Source organism: Lepidochelys kempii, chromosome 1 (genome assembly GCF_965140265.1).
Source record: "Lepidochelys kempii isolate rLepKem1 chromosome 1, rLepKem1.hap2, whole genome shotgun sequence".
NCBI lineage: Eukaryota > Metazoa > Chordata > Testudines > Cheloniidae > Lepidochelys > Lepidochelys kempii.
This window is the reverse complement of record NC_133256.1, coordinates 337,829,617-337,849,430: the sequence shown is the minus strand read 5'-3', so window position 1 is coordinate 337,849,430 and position 19,814 is coordinate 337,829,617. Positions and strand designations below refer to the sequence as shown.

At 39.4% G+C, this 19,814-nt stretch overlaps 1 protein-coding gene and 1 long non-coding RNA gene across 7 annotated transcripts in view; one reads left to right on the top strand and one right to left on the bottom strand.

The window, feature by feature from the left end:
• The window catches only part of USP6NL (USP6 N-terminal like), a 216,290-nt gene extending 200,286 nt beyond the window's left edge, over positions 1-16,004 (bottom strand). For 2 of the 6 annotated variants that reach the window (XM_073328776.1, XM_073328783.1), the window contains exons 1-2: positions 15,730-15,913; positions 9,942-10,031 (exon numbers count right to left, since the gene is read on the bottom strand). In XM_073328776.1, the coding sequence (XP_073184877.1) occupies positions 9,942-9,945 (4 nt within the window). In that variant the 5' untranslated portion in view covers positions 9,946-10,031; positions 15,730-15,913. The other 4 variants (XM_073328781.1, XM_073328777.1, XM_073328778.1 and 1 more) reach the window with 4 other exon arrangements.
• Positions 15,651-19,503, top strand: LOC140905435 (uncharacterized). The gene is made up of 2 exons (XR_012156848.1): positions 15,651-16,168; positions 16,427-19,503. It is a non-coding gene; the product is annotated as an uncharacterized lncRNA (long non-coding RNA).
• Positions 19,504-19,814: the final 311 nt, after the last annotated feature.

Here is a 19,814-nt window from a genome sequence, read left to right as displayed (position 1 = left end):
TCTTTACTTAAGAGGTTGTCATAAATATAAAGGGAAGGGTAAACCCCTTTGAAATCCCTCCTGGCCAGGGGAAAGCTCCTCTCACCTGTAAAGGGTTAAGAAGCTAAAGGTAACCTCGCTGGCACCTGACCAAAATGACCAATGAGGAGACAAGATACTTTCAAAAGCTGGGAGGAGGGAGAGAAACAAAGGGTTTGTGGGTCTGTCTATATTCTGTTTTTGCCGGGGATAGACCAGGAATGGAGTCTTAGAACTTTTAGTAAGTAATCTAGCTAGGTACGTGTTAGATTATGATTTCTTTAAATGGCTGAGAAAAGAACTGTGCTGAATAGAATAACTATTTCTGTCTGTGTATCTTTTTTGTAACTTAAGGTTTTGCCTAGAGGGGTTCTCTATGTTTTGAATCTAATTACCTTGTAAGATATCTACCATCCTGATTTTACAGGGGGGATTTCTTTACTTCTATTTACTTCTATTTTTATTAGAAGTCTTCTTGTAAGAAAACTGAATGCTTTTTTCATTGTTCTCAGATCCAAGGGTTTGGGTCTGTGGTCACCTATGCAAATTGGTGAGGCTTTTTATCCAACATTTCCCAGGAAAAGGGGGGTGCAAGTGTTGGGAGGATTGTTCACTGTTCTTAAGATCCAAGGGTCTGGGTCTGTAGTCACCTAGGCAAATTGGTGAGGCTTTTTAACCAAACCTTGTCCAGGAAGTGGGGTGCAAGGTTTTGGGAAGTATTTTGGGGGGAAAGACGCATCCAAACAGCTCTTCCCCAGTAACCAGTATTAGTTTGGTGGTGGTAGCGGCCAATCCAAGGACAAAGGGTGGAATATTTTGTACCTTGGGGAAGTTTTGACCTAAGCTGGTAAAGATAAGCTTAGGAGGTTTTTCATGCAGGTCCCCACATCTGTACCCTAGAGTTCAGAGTGAGGGAGGAACCTTGACCGAGGTATAGATCAGTGGACAGGGTCTTGTCTGTGGAGGCCACTTCCCTTTAGCAATTCATCATTGTGACATATTGTTATCACTGTTTTGCAGATACAAAATGCAGCCTCTAACTAGCTGTCTGACAGTTTGCTATAAAGTAGTAAGGACACTTAGACAGTGCTTCACACTTTCAAGCACAGCACTGAAATTAAGTTACCAGACAGCACTAGACAAAAGGCAGTATAATCCAGCTATGTGAGGTATCGAGTACTGACCTCAGTGAAGTTTATCCACAAGTATTATTAAAAAGTAAACTTATAGTTTATGATGTGCCAAAAAACAGATTATGGGAGTAAAAGTGATAGTAACGTACATTTTTCTATATATCAGCTGACAGAAATTCCACTTTCAAGTGCTCTACACATTAAGCTACAGTATCTTAGTCCAATCTCTGATCTCTCCAGAACTTCCTAATTACAGCTCAGTCAAGGCCTTTTCTCAAAGGCAAGGAAGTTTCCATAACTTAGTAATTCTGACCTAAACACCAATTCTCCATTTAGGCCAGATACCTGCCTCTAGCATGGTGCTACTGCTGTAACCACTCTGTTCCCTCTAGTGCTGACTGCAATCTCTGAAGTGCAGAGAAGCCAGACAGGTGATTAAAGTAAAAAACTGCAGACCGAAGGAAGAGAAGAGTAGACCAAAAGGCAAGATATGCCAAGAACAAAACAGCAAGAGAGGAAAGTATTAACCCCTGAAAGTAAAAGTGTTTAAGTGAAAAAGGTCACTAGAAGTACAGATTTAAGTTTTTAACTACTTACGCTTTCTACTATGCCCATGACTGGGCTTAACACGATTATCCTATTTTTTCTCCTTAAGGCCCGAGAGCCATGCCACACCAAGTTACTATTAAATTCCTCTGCTGTGTAGCTTCAGGAAGAGGCAGTTCACAGGTCTTTTCAACCAAGATATGTGTGACACTGCATCCCATATTCATTATAGTAATATGATTGTGATATGATTTTGGCATAATTATGATGCATTTTGTACAAGATGGGTCATGTGAGGTGTCATTGGAAAAGTTATGATTTGCTGAATCTGATCATCCTCTTTGTGTGCACGCATCATTTTTGTATCTGACATTATGAATATTGACTGTATATCTGTATTTCAAATGTGCTTACTCTGGGTGACACCCACAACTAGCCTTTCAGGTACAAGAACGAAGAAGCTAGACAATGCTAACGGCTCATCAACAAAGAAAATGGACTGCGGAAGAGCTTAGCTTTCCTGTGAACGTTTCACCCAGCCTATGGTAATGGTTGCTATGACTCAGCAAGGCATGCAAGGGAATGTGATCAGACCACCTGACACTGAACTCCATTTTGGAACCTGTATTTTTCCCACAAGCTGAACTGGGAAAGGAGTTTGGAACAAAGGGTTCCCACCATATGGAAAAACTATATAAGTTGGGAAGTGACATCATCTCTTGGCCCCACTCCCCACACAAGAGAACTCCTGGAAACACCTGAGGAACAAAGACTGAACTGGGGGAAGTGCTGGTCCAAGGCTAAAGGGATTTCTAGCCTGTGTATGGAAACTTGGTGAACTGCTTGTTTCAGGGTGAGAAACTGCTAATTCAAATCTCATCTATCTAGCATATTAGATTTAGTTTGTGCCTTTTTATTTGTTATGTAATCTGCTTTGATCACTTATAATCACTTAAAATCTTTCTGTAGTTAATAAGCTTGTTTTAGGTTTTATCTTAACCAGTGTGTTTTGACTGAAGTGTCTGGGAAACTCTCAGCTCTGTAAATAAAGGCTGTGGCATATCTTTTCCATGCTGAGGGGGAAGCAAATATTAATGAGCTTGCATTGTACAGATCCCCGTGCAGTGCAAGACTATATACTTCTGGGTTTATACTCCAGCAAAGGTGCAAGGCTGGGGAGCTGGGAAACTGGCTCTTTGTCTTTGAGTGGCTAAGGTAAAGCACTCAGGTAGCTCAGTTGGGTGTGTGGTGCCACATGGTGTCATGTTGGGTGATAACAGGGCCTGGAAAGGCTGGCTGAATCACCAGCAGAGCAATGTGAGAAGGGCCAACTCAGTTTTTGGTTAGGGGGCACAGCAGTTCCCACGGCACCCAGATTGTACCCCAGGGACGACAATCCATCACAATATGCAGTATATATTTCCCTTTGTAAATACCCTGCATTGAATGTTGTCAATCACACAAGTTTTAAGATGCAATAGTGCTTAGCAATTTACTAATCTTATATTTAACTGGTGAATTTTGGTTCATTCCCGTTACTTAAAAAACCCCAACAACCCAGAAATAACAGCAATCACTAAAATATTCCACTATTTCACTGTGAATACATCTTGAGTTTTTCAGTCTAAGCATTTGTGACTTTGTACGCACTACAGCTCTTTCGAATTCCGAGTTCATGGTTTCATAGATTCCAAGATCAAAAGAGACCACTGTGATCATCTAGTCTGACCTCCTGTACCACACAGGCCATAGATCTTCCCAAAAATAATTCCCAGAGCATTTTTTTAGAAAAACATGCAATCCATTTAAAACAGCTACTCATGAAGAATCCACCACAACCTTTGGTAAATTGTTCCAGTGATTAATTACACGAACTGTTAAAAATTTACACCTTATTTCCAGTCTGAATTAGTCTAGCTTCAAACGGATTATGTTATACATTTCTCCATTACACTGAAGAGCACATTATTAATATTTGTTCTGCATGTAGATTCTTATAGACTATGATTAAGTCATCCCTTCAACTTTGTTAAAATAATAGATTGAGCTCCTCAAGTATCAGTATATAGCATGTTTTCTAATCCTTTAAATCATTCTTTGTGGCAAATCTCTGAACCCTCTCCAATTTATCAAGACCCTTCTTGAATTCATTTGGGCATAAGCTTTCATGGGCTAGAACCCACTTCGTCAGATGCATGGAGTGGAAAATATAGTAGCAGATATAAATACACAGCACATGAAAAGATGGGAGTTGCCTTACCAAGTGGGAGGTCAGTCTAACAAGACAATTCAATTAATAGTAGGATACCAAGGGAGGAAAAAAAATCACTTTTGTAGTGGTAGTCACCTACTACAAAACAGGCTCAACAAAGAAAGTAACAGACCACCACCTACAGCCCCAACTAAAACCTCTCCAGCGCATCATCAAGGATCTACAACCTATCCTGAAGGATGACCCCTCATTCTCCCAGACCTTAGGAGACAGGCCAGTCCTCACAGACAGCCCCCCAACCTGAAGCAAATACTCACCAGCAACTACACACCACACAATAAAAACACCAACCCAGGAACCAAACCCTGCATCAAACCCCGGTGCCAACTCTGTCCACATATCTATTTGAGGGACACCATCACAGGATCTAACCACATCAGCCACACCATGAGGGGCTCGTTCACCTGCATATCTACCAATGTGATATATGCCATCATGTGCCAGCAATGTCCCTCTGCCATGTACATTTGCATAGAGAGTGTCCGGTTTGGCCAAAGAATAAATGGACACAAATCTGACATCAGGAGTTCTAACATTCAAAAACCAGTACGAGAACAGAGACCTACAAGTGGCAATTCTTCAACAAAAAAACTTCAAAAACAAACTCCAAAATGAAACTGGAGAACTGGAATTAATTTGCAAACTGGACACCATCAAATTAGGCCTGAATAAAGACTGGGAGTGGTTGGGTCATTACAAAACCTGATTTCCCCCATAGTAAATTTACCCCTACTATTACTCACACCTTCTTGTCAAATGGGCCACTCATTACCACGACAAAAGTGATTTTTCCTCCGTTGGTATCCTACTGTTAATTGAATTGTCTCCTTAGACTGACCTCCCACTTGGTAAGGCAACTCCCATCTTTTCATGTGCTGTATATTTATACCTGCTACTGTATTTTCCACTCCATGCATCTGACGAAGTGGGTTCTAGCCCATGAAAGCTTATGCCCAAATAAATGTGTTAGTCTCTAAGGTGCCACAAGGACTCCTCATTGTTTTTGCTGATACAGACTAACACGGCTACCACTCTGAAACCTTCTTGAACTGGACACAGCATTCCAGAGTAAAATAACCTCTCTACTCAAGAGTCTCCTGTTTATACATCCAAGGATTGCATTAGCCCTTTTGGCCACAGGATCGTACTGGGAGTTCAGGATCAGCTGATTATCCACCAGGACCACTCAAGTCTTTTCAGAGTCACTCTTTCCCAGGATAGAATCCCCCATGGTTCTATCACCAAACTTTTGATATCTGACTAATGTTTTCAAATTTCAGGGATAAAGAGCCAGAAACAAAAACTTCATTTTTTCCATCTTCCTATTCTTTAGAAATATAATGACTGGAAGAACATATACTATCCTGTGAAGTTAGGACAACTTTTGGAAAAAAGTCACATTCATACAACATACATTTAGGCAGAATTTATAAAGCTGTGTGTTGTTAAAAAATGATTGTATAAATAACAATACATCGCATATAAAAAGCAATAACTTAATCTTCTTTGGCAGCTTTTTATTACCCTTCATTATAAGTACATTTAAATTCACTTTTTCGTTTTCCAAGGGATGCAGTTTATTTTGTGGATGAGAGCCACTTGGTCTCTCTTCCTTTTTTGATGTTCTATTGCAACTCACTGGCAGCAGCTGTAACAAAGTATTTTTAAAAACCTTTTTAATCAATCAGTCTTCGAGTTACTTGAAAAACCTCTTTATATGGAATACACAAAACACATAGCCTCACACTTCATGATAGCACAGAGAACTGTGTGTCTGCCAGCATTTGTGTTACAGAACACCGTAACTTAGCCCTACAAGTTCACTCCAAACACAACCTGGCTTAGAAAAACTGAACATATAACCCAAAGTTCAGATCTTGTTTAACAGGGTAAGATATGTGCAAATGCCAGGAAGCCCTACAAAAACAGAGGTCCAGGATACTCAGTTCTCAATTGCAACCATGTGAGAAAATGTGTACACGCAATGCTTTTCTCTATGATGCCTGTCTGCTCCATTCTCTTTGGGCCCTTTTCGGGGGGGGGAGCAGGGGTCATCTATGTATGAGTTTATTTCTCATGAAAAAGTGTCAGATTGACAGCTGAGTCCGCTTTATCCACAGAACATGTTACCAGTGTCTGTAATGTACACTGGCCTAGAAGAAGTAAAAGGCTTCAGATCTCATCATTACTAGTCCCACCTTGTCTGTTCTTATCTGAAGGCATCAATATTTATTATTTAGATCGCAGTGGCATCCACTTTCCAAATAAAAAAAGACGTCAGAGTTCTTGCCCTATATATATAAAGCCCAATGTATCTATAAAGTAAGAAATGTTACTGATGCGTGCAAAACGGCAAGTTATTTTCCCAAACTTGTGCATTGTAAGATTTTTGGGGGGTGTGAGAAATTGATGTACGCATAGTCAAAGCAGAATCATTTTATACAAATAACTAGGACAGCAGAATTTATTTGGAGGGATCTGGGGGGAGGGAGGAAAGAGCCTTAGCACTACATCCCATTGATTTAAAAAAACTGAAGCTGTTAGCAGCTTGTTGCAAGAATGTTAGTATTTAGTACAACAGTGTGTACTAACATTTAAATTTCATTGTTTCTAAATTCCAAGTTAATGTAGCAGCTCAAAGAATAAAATTCACTGCGTTGACCTTCTCTTTCTTCAATGGAGTAATCAAAACAAAAAAGAAGAAAAGAAAAAAATACTAAAAGCAGGGAGCCTGTAATCATAGGAAAATTGTAATGACAGCCTGTAAAAGTTTCCTGCAGCTAAATGTCACTAAGAAGAAAAAACTTTTACAAACAGATTGAACAAACTCCTGCTTGTGGGATTTTAGCAAGATTAGGTACAGCCAGGATTTTTGCAATAAGTAATTTATCTTTAAATATGAAATAAATCCAGAATAGTTAACTACAACATAATACACATCTTTACCATGCCTTCAATGTATCATCTGGTTGCCACACTGTACAAATAATTTTACTATATGTGTGATTTGACAGCTGGATTTAATTGTCTTTCTGTAAACTCAGCAGACATTTATAAAAAGCACTAGATATCAACCCAGTGAAACAAATACTACAATAAAAGCCACTTACATTTGAACATGTCAGATAATCTATTAAAAAAAATTATCCATGGGCAATAGAATCCATCATACACAGAAGTTATCTTTCCATAGATATTCTTCGCTTAAACCTGTAAGTGTTTGCAGGATTGGGGCCTAACTTTCAGACCAGGAGTAGTCCCAATGAAGTCAATCGAAACTACTCACATGCTTAAAAGTTATTGATAAGCATCTGCAGTACCAAGGCCTTACATGTTAGCTTTTATGTTCAATCACACTGTTCAGATGGTAGAACAGACAATATAATCTAAAATACTTCATAGCACATTAAAGAGATTGAAATTTTAATATTTTATATTACACATCAAATGTGCATTTGGAACTTCACTACCAGGTCTGAAAATTAGGAAAAACGAGAACTGCATACTTAAACTACTTTAAGGTATCTGACTGCAGATAAGGCCCTAGCTCTTCTCAATGCAAGGGTGAATAATGACATAATTTATACATTGAGATAGATACAAGTAAATATCTTTTCCCTGACATGGGAAATACCTCTGAGTCTACAAGACATTTAGAAGAGCATAATCTAATATTACAGGGAACAGCTCTTACTGCAAGACATTTTTAAGGAAGCAAACTTTAACTAATGCTTCCCCCAGCCAGTATAGTTGTAATACTTTCTACAGCTAACATCTGTAAATAAACATTCTCCTCTAATCTCATTTAGAGGAAAAGGCATCTTTACAACTCTATCCTTGAAATCCATGACTTATCATGGAAAGGAGCATCTGCACCTGACCGAGAGATATGCTGCTCCCCTGAATACAGGTGACTACATACTGAGTAACATTAATGCCAACAAACAAAAACTGCTCAATTTTCAGAAACAGACACTGATTACAGATGTCCAACTTGAGATGCTGGAGTTCTAATATTCAAAAGGTGCCGAGCTCATAGCTCCCACTCAACACTTCTGAAAAATCAGGTCTATAGTACCTCAGACTAGCACCCCAAATCTGTGGTCACGGTTGACAATGTTGGCCTTAGCAATGCTAGTGTTAACTTTTATCTGAACTGATTTTCAGAATGGACTTCTTATGCTTCCCAATATCAGGCCAAATCCTCCAGTCCATACTCAACCAAAACTCCACTGAAATCATTCATTGTTACAAAACCTGCAATGACTCTATATACGACAATCACAAGAATATTTTATGAACCAGACTGACATAGCAACTATGCTCTGAGAGGAAACTAAATTTATCAGACAAAACAAATATCCACACTTCACCAGGCACTGACAACATCCTTGATGCTGTATCAGATCAAGGAAGACTAAACTAGCAGCCTTTGACAAACTGGTATATTCGAGTTTATGGAATGCTTGGTATATTTAATAAGAATCATCAGTGAAGGGTGTTATTTATGCAATATTATAAATGTTTTAAACAGAACCAGATCCCATGCAAACTGCTGTGTGCAGGAAAAAACATTTTACTGATTTTACATAAAGAAACAGCATCCAACCACAGTGACAGCTAAATAATACCACTTACATTCAGTAAATTAACCTGATAGTTCTTTTTAGATAGCTGCAGTCTTTTTTTTTTTTTTTTTTGGAGGGGGGGCAGATTGATTAATATTTACTCTATCAGTTTTGCCGTTTTCTAATTGACAAGAAAAAATGGTTTTCCCTTGTTTTGAATGGCGCTGAAATTAACATCTGTTTTTCCTCAAAGCAAGCTATTTAAGCAAGGGCCATGTTAAAAATGAATGGGACTTTTGCCAATGTCTTCAACAGGCAGGGGATCCAGGCCATAGGTTCTGTGCATGCCTATGTTGTTAATGAGACTTCACTGTTATGGACATGGTTTTATTAGTTAGCTATTGCTAACACAGATAGAAAGAGGAATACCATCGTGGTTCTTTGTACTGGGAAGTGAAGTAATAGATTTAAAAAAAGACAAACCAGTGAACTCACAATTTAGAAGCAGATTAAGTCTTGAACTAAACTTGATATGGCCTTCTGACTACATAATACAGTACTTGTAATTGTGAAAGGGCTGTATTAAGATGTTTCACTGTAGTTTCTATGGAATGTAACTCCAGTTAGTGTTGCTGTCATGGATTTTACTAGGTCTTACCAGTGTGAAACTCCATTAACAAACAACTCACTTTTTTTTTTTTTAAAAAAGAGATCAAACACCACCTCAATTTGCTAGAAAGGGAACAAAAGAGAAACCTCCACAATCAGATATGGTCTTAGACCTGATATTGGAGCTTTTGGCTTCCTTCCTTCTCTATTTTTTGCCAGACTCATCATCAGATTCCTAAACACAAGCCAAAGCACATTTGCTATCACACCTCTTCACTGGAACTTGGTTAATATATTTCCCTGTTCCCTTAAATGAAATCCCTTCATTTTATGCTGGATTTGTACCAAATATTCTAATTTAGTGGACACCCACATATTTTGGAGTTCTTTAGTAACACAAATAAGTTTTCTAGCTCAAAGCCTGTGGCATATTTGATTCAAATGAACAAGATCAACTTGTTTCAGAACTTTCCTCCCTAAATTATACCAAAATCTTGTCAGCACAGCAACTCTTATAAAAACATAAATAACCATATTTTTTTCTTGTTCATAAAATAAATTCTACTCAATAAATCAATTTTTCTTTGGTTTAAGAATCACCTTGGCTTATTTTTTTTTTTTTAAATAAAAGAGGAACCTTTCCAGGTGTCAATTCTACCTAAATATTTTTTGTGAAAGAGGAACTTTCAAAACCTAACACAGAAGCATAGGTTTCTTTTAAACTGTGAAACAAGTTTTACAAATCCTTATTTTGAACTCTTATGAGGATATGGTAAAATAAAGGAATTTACTCACTCATGACTGGAAACTTCTTTGCATATAGCCCGAGACAGGTATAGAACCAAGGTATCTTCTTAGAAAAGGTTTCTCAGAGGTATACATGTCCTGAACAAAGAAAGAAAAGGGTATTATTCTCACAAACTTATACCCAAACAATTAAAAATGATTCTTTCAAAATAAATTACTTTCCTTAGTTTGTCATCCCCTTTCTAAAAAAAAAAAAAAAAAAAAAATTAAAGAAAGAAACCTCACACCAAAAAGTGTCTTTGTTAATTCTTGGATTTCATTGTTTTATGATATGAAACAACATTCTTGAAATTTAATCTTCTAAAATTCTCACTTTCTTGTAAAAGTCATTCTAGTAGGTCTTCAAAGACTAATTCATAAACATTAACTGCTCCCTTATGGGTAATAAATGTTCATAAGGCATGAAATACAAGATTGATCACATTTTTTCTAGTAGATGTAGCGTTATTATAAAAGTCATACTTCCTCCCAAGTACATTCAGTTAGCAGTAAGATGCAGTAAAAAGTACTCTATAACGAGATGACCATACACAAAATTTAGTAAATAAATATGCTGTTGGCACTAACTTCTATACTTTCCCCGCTCCTCCAAGAAACCAAGTCTTGAAAAGTGACAACTCCATCTAGTGTGAGTGTAAGCCATCATACCTGTCAAATCTAAAAATCCAAACCGAAACAAGGCACCTAAGTAGGACAGATGTTTATTTTTTTTTTTTTTTTTAAACAATACATGCCTGGCTTTATCCATAGCTAAACATGCAACATTGATTTGTAATAGTAAAAGCACAGCAAAGTACGCTTTAGAAGGTTTATTAAATAACCTCCATCCTGCTGCTATGAGCAATTTTATACAGATGTATGAAAACAGTTAAAATTGAGATGACTCTCTCATAATTAACTTAAAACCAAAAACAAGAAACGCAAAATCCATTATATATTAGGCTATAAAGAGAGTTTTCTTTCAATACGTGCATAAGGATAGACTTTCTGTAAACTAAGGAATATTCTCTAATATGATCTATTTCTTCTTTCCAGAACCAAATATAACTTGCAGAGTCTGACCACCTGTGCTAGTCAAACCAGATAATTCCTTCTGCTGACTCAGATTTCAAGTCTCAACTCTCTTCATCTCATAAGGCTAAAGAGAATACACACAAGGAGAGACAATTATCAAACTTCTTTAAAAGTGTGACTGAGCATAACATTTACAGATTTGTAGCAAATGCCAAAAGAGTAAAGGAAAGAGCATAGTCATGTACTGTTGAGCCAGCTCCCACTCCTGGATCAATTGCTAAAATGGGCAAAAGGGACAACTAGAAAGAAAAATGCAACAGTGCTGTGGCTTTATAAACACCAATGAACATTGCAACCAGCCCCTGTGCACTGGAGGGAATGTGAGAAGGACAGACTTAGGAGGGAGAAGAAAATGGAAGCACTGAGTAACCATATTTAAAAACAAAAGAACACCAAGTTGTGAGATGCTGCAATTGCTAAAGAAAAAATTTGACATTTCAAGTCCTGTTGATTCTCTCCATGAATGACTGCTAAATTGAACATCTAAGCACACACAGCTTAAACAAAAATAAAATGCCTAGTTAAAATATATCATTAGAACTGCAGTCCTGTCAGTTTTCTTTCGATTATTGATGTCAAAATTAGCAAATGTAATGTTCACTACATTTAATCACTTACTACACTAATTACAGTTATTATACTAGAGTATCCTTATGGCTGGAATTATACAGATTTGGGCCCCAATCTTGCAATTGGACTGCATGTGTGGAGTCAACTGGTGAATCAGAACCCTGCACTCAAATGTGTTTTTAGGAGGATATTGTCTCACCTATGCTACAGGAAAAACAGCATACTAGCACAGCGCTCTGCTTTAGTAGGGATATCTGAATTACAATACTTTCTATTGCTGACGTGGACAGGAAAACACAGCTCTATAAACAAAAGCAAACCCTTAGTTTTGAAAAACAGTCAGTGTTGTTAAGTGACAACAATGTAGTTATCCACCACATCATTTACAAAATCCAAGCACCCTAAAAACTAAGGAAATTAGTAGTTAAGGTGATCATAAATTTTACACTGCCCGCATATTAAGTACAAAGTGTGTGTTTATTAAGTATGAAGAAATGCGTATTTCACTATATTGTAACCTGAACTCTGATCAGGGGGAGGGAGGAGGGTAAGAAGGGCGGTGATAAATGATTTCACTAACTAAATATTTTCTTTGAAGATATGTTGTTAAATGAGACATATCAGTAAATATTTTTATGCTGAAGTATACTTTCTGTTCCTCAAGAATAATGCTGCATATGTAGTTTAAAAAAGGTGTAACATTGTCAAATTTATAGTTAAAGTGTGGACATGGATTGCATTTGAGGCTGATCAATATGTACATGCAGTTTTGTTTTTGTTTTTGTTTTTTTTTAAGATTGTGTGTTGTTAGTATTTTTAGATTACTGATGAAAGAATAATATGGGGGTAGGGGGTAGAGTGGAGGCTACTGTGTTGTGACCAAATATGCATTTTACAGTTGATAAGAAGAGCATATTTATTACTGTGTGGTAAAATTTGGGGGGGGGGGGAGAAGAAGGGGATGTTTAAAATGATGCAGTAAGCATCTATAGAATTGTCACTTAGCATCTTTTTTATTTTTTAACAAAGGTGTTTGGGGATTTTTTTTGCAAAAGTTACAGACTGTTTTCTTACATACCAACAACATTAAGAAGTATTGTAACCCACATGCTCCTCAGTGAGACAGGAAACCGTTAATTGGTTTTTTTTGTAGTGAAGATGTGTCCCTTAGAAAGGTTATCTTCATGTAAGATGTTGAATCAAGGTCTTTTCTGCCTTCCGGTAGCTAGCCAGGTAGAAAATAAATACCTTATGTCCTGTACTCTTTTCCGAAACAGTTAAGCCTGGCCAATATTGCCTCTATGAATAAAGCAGGTTCTAATATCCTTCCAGGGTACGCAAGTTATTACTGAGCTTTAAATGCTGACATGTTTGCCTACACAGTCACTGAGCTACCAATACCTCTTAGCTTTGAAAGGAGTATTTAGATACCTCAGGTATGGGAAGGAAACACCAAATTCACATCTACTTAAAAAAAAAAATCAAAATACATCATATCCCACCTAACATTGTATCAGCATTGACTCTGAACTTTCCTCTTGTAAACTGTAATTTCTACGTAAACCATCATGAATGTAATCAGGGCTGTAACTAAATTACAGGATATGATAGCCTTGTTCTATGCAGTTTGCATCATCCATGCAATGCCAAAGTAGAATCTTACAATGCACAAGAGTATGAGATTCCTTTAAAATTATAATTAGAAATTCAGCTCTAATTACTGTTCTGTGCATACTCAATTTTAGTACCATTTTAACTTAGATGGACAGACGTTTCAAATAAGAAAGAATGTACATTTCCAGTCATCAGGAAGCAGAGAGACCATAGGATCTTTGTCCTGAAGATTTACCAAGTGTGTGTCATATACCCACAGAGTTTATATACATAAAATCATGATAAAAGTGATCAAAACAGAGCCTAAATGCAAAGAAATTATTTTGGTGTAATTTACTTTCCCCAGAAGCCTAAACTGCTATTATCCTTCAAAAGATAACAGATTCAGAGCTTTCACAAGGGTATATTTGAAATTCTGACAGGCAGCAAATGAACAAAATATAACATCTAAAATTATTAGTTTCCAAGACACATAATGAGAGAGCAAAGGGACTGCTGGTTTAAAGGCAATTTCAGTAATCTAAAAATATTTCACCCTGCACTCAGTTTGCATCTGAAGTAAGAAGTTATAATCAGTAACATTATATAAAAGATTTGTTCAAGTTTAAAAACAGGCAAGCACAGTCACCTAAGCGCAGTGCCACTAAAGCGAAACTTACAACAAATTAAGAACTTAATTTGATCTGGTGTTTAGTTATGCCCAAGTGAGAGAGAGAACATAAAATTCACAATAATGAAACTGTCGTATGGTTTAATGAGACAAGGTGGGTGAGGTAATATCTTTAATTGGCTCAACTTCTTTGGTGAAAGAGAAAAGCTTTCGAGTTTACACAGAGCTCTTCTTCTGCCCTGTTCCAATAAACGATATTACCTTACCCACTTTCTCACTCTATATCCTGGGACCAACACAGTTACAACACTGCATACTACTGTTTAATAATCTAAACTGACTCACTGATTAACCACAAATGAGGAAGCATACAGTAGAAGCACAAATCAAATAAGTACAATGACACACCCTCTTCTTTGAGCACAGCTGGAGTACTTATACTACAAAAAAGTGTTCAGCAAATTGCTTTTGGCTCTCTGCAATGTTAATTGGTTCCTGGATTTAGTATATGTAAGCCTAACAAAATTTGAGTTTCTACTGTGCAATAGCAGCTTTAGAAGCTAATAGAATACTCAAATTTAGTGACACATTAAGTAATCATACAAAAGTTACTCTTTTGTGAAGATATTATACAACACTGGTCCCCGTGAAAGCTACTTATTTGTTGTAGAGAAGGAATATACTTTCATTCCATCAAAATTCACCATTAGAGCTAAAGTCCAGTCAGCCCCTAGCAGTTGAGTTTCTGTGCCACTACTTATTCCAAACCGCAACTACACAAAGAAAGTTGTTCTTTAAGTGTGCACGAGCAACTGAATGGTTCGTGAGATGGTAGAAGGAGGCAGACCATTTCTGTCTTCATCTGAATCCAGCCCCAGTCAACAGTGAAATAACTTTGGTTTCATTCCAGTTCCCTGCAGACAGATGTCCACAAAAACCACAATATAGTTTGACAACCAGCTCTTTTGTTGGCAGTCTCAGTAGATGCCAAGGACTGAGAACGCCACGGCGATTGAAGTATATCGGCAGCACGCTATGTGGGAACCCTGTTTAGTCAGGCTGTTCTATACTAAGCGTGCGCACTTCAGTCTCAAGGCTTGGCCAGCTGGCACCTTCAAGAAAATAACCCAGAGTTTTGATAGTGTCCATAGTTATTAGCGCCAGAAAGTTCCCACTGCTACTTCAAATATCCAGACCTCAATTATGCCAAACTCTGCCATTCTCCAACAGCAATGGCACCAAAGAGCCCCCAGCCATCTTGACACAGAGCCCCATCCCCAACAGCAATTACAACAGAGAGAGGTTATCATAGACCTGGTTATCTGGCAGAGTGACGTCTCTCTCTCTCTCACACACACACACCCAACAGCAACAACACCAGAGAGCCCACAAATTATCCAATACCCCCCCCCCCATCGCCCTGACGCAGAGCCCATCCTCGGCTCAAAAGGCAGTGACACCAAAGAGCCCCCAGTTTATCTGAGCTCCCCCATCTCCTCAACGGCGATGGCATCAGACTCCCCCTGGATCACCCAAACCCCCTCATCCCGCTGGCACCGCCCCCCAGGCAGCCCCCGGAACTCCCCACCTCCTGACACTGTCCTCACCGGCCCCCTCCCCAACAGGGCGGAGACATACACACAGGCTTAGCAGAGGGGCCTGCGCCCCTTCTCTGGTTTGAAGCTGACAGGGGTCCTGCCCCCTCCGTGAGTGGCGGGGTCCGGCTCCCCCCACCCGCAATGGAGAGCTCCGGCGCTCCACCCCTGTAGCACTCGGAATGGAGGGGTCCGCCTCCTCAACCCCTCGGAACAGAAAGGTCCGCCCCCCCCCCTTACCCGCGAGTGGAGGGGCCCGGCTCGCCACCCCCCGCGGCTCGGAATGGAGGAGTCCGCCTCCCCTATGACCCACCGGCCGTGAGGACGGAGCGGGGCGGCCGCCGGTCCCAAGTCGGAGCGCAGTGGCCGGACGTCCCGTCCCGTCCCGTCCCTACCTTGCCTCGGCCTCCGTCCGCCTCCTCCCCGCAGGCGCTTCCCCGTACAGTGCCCCGGCCCCAGCGGCCTCCAACCAGGAAGCGCCCCGGTGTGTGACACCTACTCACTGCAGCTATGGAAACCCCACTCCCACCCCGCCTGCGGCCACAGCGCCGCCCCATAGGGCGAGCCCGCGGCCGCCGCCATCTTGGGCTCACAACGAGGCTGAGGGGGACCGAGTGTCGCCACACGGGGCGAGCCCGCGGCCGCCGCCATCTTGGGCTCACAACGAGGCTGAGGGGCCCAGGTGCTGCCCTGTGCGGGAGCAGGAGGTTCTCCCTCTGTGCAAAGGGAAGGCTGGCCCTTGCTGGAGTCAGGTAACGCTGGATCCACTGGGCATGGCTCCCTGTGACAGCGGCTAGGCATGCATGGTGCTGTATAGGTATTAAATGTGGCAGGGGCCCTGGCCCAAGACGCTTGCAATCTCATGTGGACACAAGGCGAAGATAAGCTGGCCAGCCCTGAGACTGGGATGGGATGGGATGGGATGGGAGGAGGATTAGTGGGGTAACAATACAAGTAGGCGGGGGAAAGGGAAGTTCGGCAGGGGGATCACTTTTCTTTTTGTATTACAGACACTTCTGGTTGTGTTCATTTGAGTTGTACAAGACTCCTGACCCCCTCGTCTCCTGAAAGCGTCAATCGAGCCCCCAAAATCGGATCTTTTAAAAAAAATGGTGACATTTAAAAAGAATTAATACCTTTGAAATGCTTTTTATTATTTTGTTTCTGAAGTGTAACGAGCACATGATTGAGCTTTTCTCCACCACCAGGAAGATTAGAAATGTACTTTAAAAAAAAATGAAAGAAAACAGATTTTCCCATTATTTCTTTCAGAGCTAGGATCTTAAGCAAAACAGCAAATATCAGCATTGCCATGGTGGTTGGGAGTTTGATTTTTTAATTTTTTTTTAATAGTGTATAGGGGGAGTGCAGTAGTTCGGGCAGCTGCTAAGAGCTGCAGAAATGAGTTGCTTATGTAGAGGCTGGCTTTAAGAAACAAGTTGTTAGGAGGGATTTGATTTGAAGAAGAGGAATGACAGATAAATGGAGACATTTTGGAAAAGGGATGCTCTGGGAATTAGTAGTTCTGGGTTCTGTTCTTGTCTTTAATCTCATAGCTTGTTAACATTCACTAACTAATCCTTCTTCACCACACCCTATACTTACTGTAATAGGTAAATATAATTTCCATTTTATAGATAGAGACTGAGGCACAGTGAGAATAAGACACAGATCCTCAAAGGTATTTAGAAGCCTAAATACCTTTGAGGATCTGGGCCTAAGTACATAACCTAGGTCACACACAAAACTACCAGCAAACAACCATACCCAGAAACAGTATCCAGTATTCTTAACTCCTCATCCTATCCCTAGATAACACTACCTTCCTAAATTACTTAAATGCCTTATTTAGGAACTGCTGAAGGCTCTGCATAGTGATTATCAAACATATGAGAGCTGATATGCAAGGTAGTGGCAGAACCTTACAGAGTGGAGAGTGGCATCAACCTTAAGTTTACTTGTCAGGGTAGGGACTTCTATGCCCCTGATCCTAGAACTACATATGCACACATGTAACTTCCCACATGTGAGCAGTCCTGTTAGTTGTGTACAAATAATATACACATACATGCCTGGTGCTTTAAAATGGGCCAGTTTACCAAAGTTGAAAATAATTAGGAACAAAATTGGGAAGGAAAAATAAACAGAAAAATATGAAAGGTAGCTGGAGCTGTTTGGAAACATTTCATTAGATGCCTAAAATCTCTCCGTTCCACAATCACCAAAGGCAGCTACTTTGATTTAGAAAAAAAAAAAAAAATTGTAGTCAAGAGGGAAGCAAACAGTAACAATAAATTATATATATATAACACATTGAAAAAAGGAAGGTTGACAGCAATGAACATAAATTAGAAGTTAAGAAACTAGATAGGACATGATTAGGAAAAGAAGTATGAAGAATATACAGCTAGGAAGATAAGGACGGTATGATTTATTTTTAAAACATATTAGGATTCCTTTTTTCCTGATAAGGATATAGATACATTACTAAACAGAAATAGTAACTGTGCAGAAAAAACAAATGTTAAATAAGAAGTTTTGTATTTTGAAAGATGCTGGATAATGTATTTATTTTATAATGATTAAATACTTTCTAGTTCAACAGTAACTAATGACAACGTTAAAAAGAATCTACTAAAGTTAAACATTTTAGAATCTGCAGCTCCAGATAACTTGCATCCATGAGCTGTGCTCTCTAGACCATTGATGTTGTTTTTAATAAATCTTAGAATACTGATGAAGTTCCAGAAGACTAAAAAAAAATCTACTGTCGTGCTACTATTTAACCGTATGACCCAAGTAATTACAGACTGGCTAGCCTGACAACAAGCCCAGGCAAAATAATGGAATACCTGATATGGGATTCAATCAGTAAAGAATTAAATGATGATAATATAATTGAATGTCTATCAGCATAGCTTAATGGGAGATTTAGTCAAACAAGCTTATTTTTTTTTAATAGATTTCAAATGTGGCTGATAAAGATAACCGCTTTTACTAACTGGTGTTAAGAATTTTCTGCCCAGTGCATATTATTGAGCAAGATCTCAGGTGCTTATCCTAAGTAGGAGGTAAGTACGACCCCCCTCCCAATTTTACAGAAAGAATAACAGGTTGCACTGGGTTGCTTCTGGCAGAGCTGGAAGTAAAACCCAAGGTTTCTACTATGGCAGATCCCCCATCTCAGTGATACAGCCTCTCAGAAAAAGTCTGGCAAATCAGGGTGCTCGGATGTGAGAGTAGTAGCATTTCACACTGACTTTGTACAGCGATAAAATAACTCCAAGGTACAGACAGTGGAGAATCAAATCTGTAGCGTCTATATGTCTCCTCTGTTCTCATCCTGTTCAGAGGAAAAGTCACAAATGGCAGTGATTTACCCTTTCAAATATTTTAGAAAGTAATTGTGATTGACTGGCATGTCAGCACCTCACAAAGCTGGAGAGACTTACAATGGCCTTTTCTTACTCCTTCCAATTTAAAGTCTTAATTGTCTTGTTCAAGATTTTAGAAGCTCTTCGAATACATAAACACATTTAGTTTTCTTCAAGCTGGGGATATTTTCCCTTCCTAAATGGCTAGTTACTTAAGATAAATGTCTTCCAAAGAGCGCGCTCTCCCTCACCTAACCCATCTGCCCTCCACTTACTACACATTCAAACTATATGTCATCGTTTTCTGTTTCCTGCATGATCATTGGTTTCTGTTGTAATGTTACAACAGTGGTTGTGAAATTGTTTTAAAAGTGGAATTTTCAGAGTGGCTGACAGCGATATCATGCTTGTGTTAGCAATAACCCTACAATTCACAGGTAATGTCTCCACCAGCACTCCCTTTTTATTGCAGTGCTTAGACAGAAGAGCAACAATCAGTCTTATTTATACAGATCAAAAAATATATATGTGGTACTTTAGAAGCAAATAAGAGACACAGGGTCAGCTCATCAGTTGGTGTCTTTACTGAAGTCAATGGAGCTGTACTGATTTACATCAACGAAGAGTCTCGCCCATGATCCTAGTTTTTAAAAAGTTACAGTCTGTCAGGTCTTAGGCAGTCCTCATGGTCAGAGCAGGAGTCAGGCCTACTAGACAGAGTCCAAATGCGAGAGCCCAAGGTCAAGGCACAGTCAGAGCTGGGGACTGGAGCTGAAGGTCAGAACTAAAGTTAGAGTCTGAATGCCAGAATCAAAGATCAAGACAGAGAGTCAGAACCAGGGCCAAGGATCAGAGTCCGAATGCCTGAGCCCAGGGTCAAGACAGAGCCAGACCTAGGAATTAGTGCTGATGGTCAAAGAACTGATTATCTGGAGTCAGGGAACGCAGGAGCAGTTGCAAGGCAGAAGCAAGACTGGATGCAGGGCTTGGAGTGAGACAAGCACAGGGAGGCAGAGAATCCACA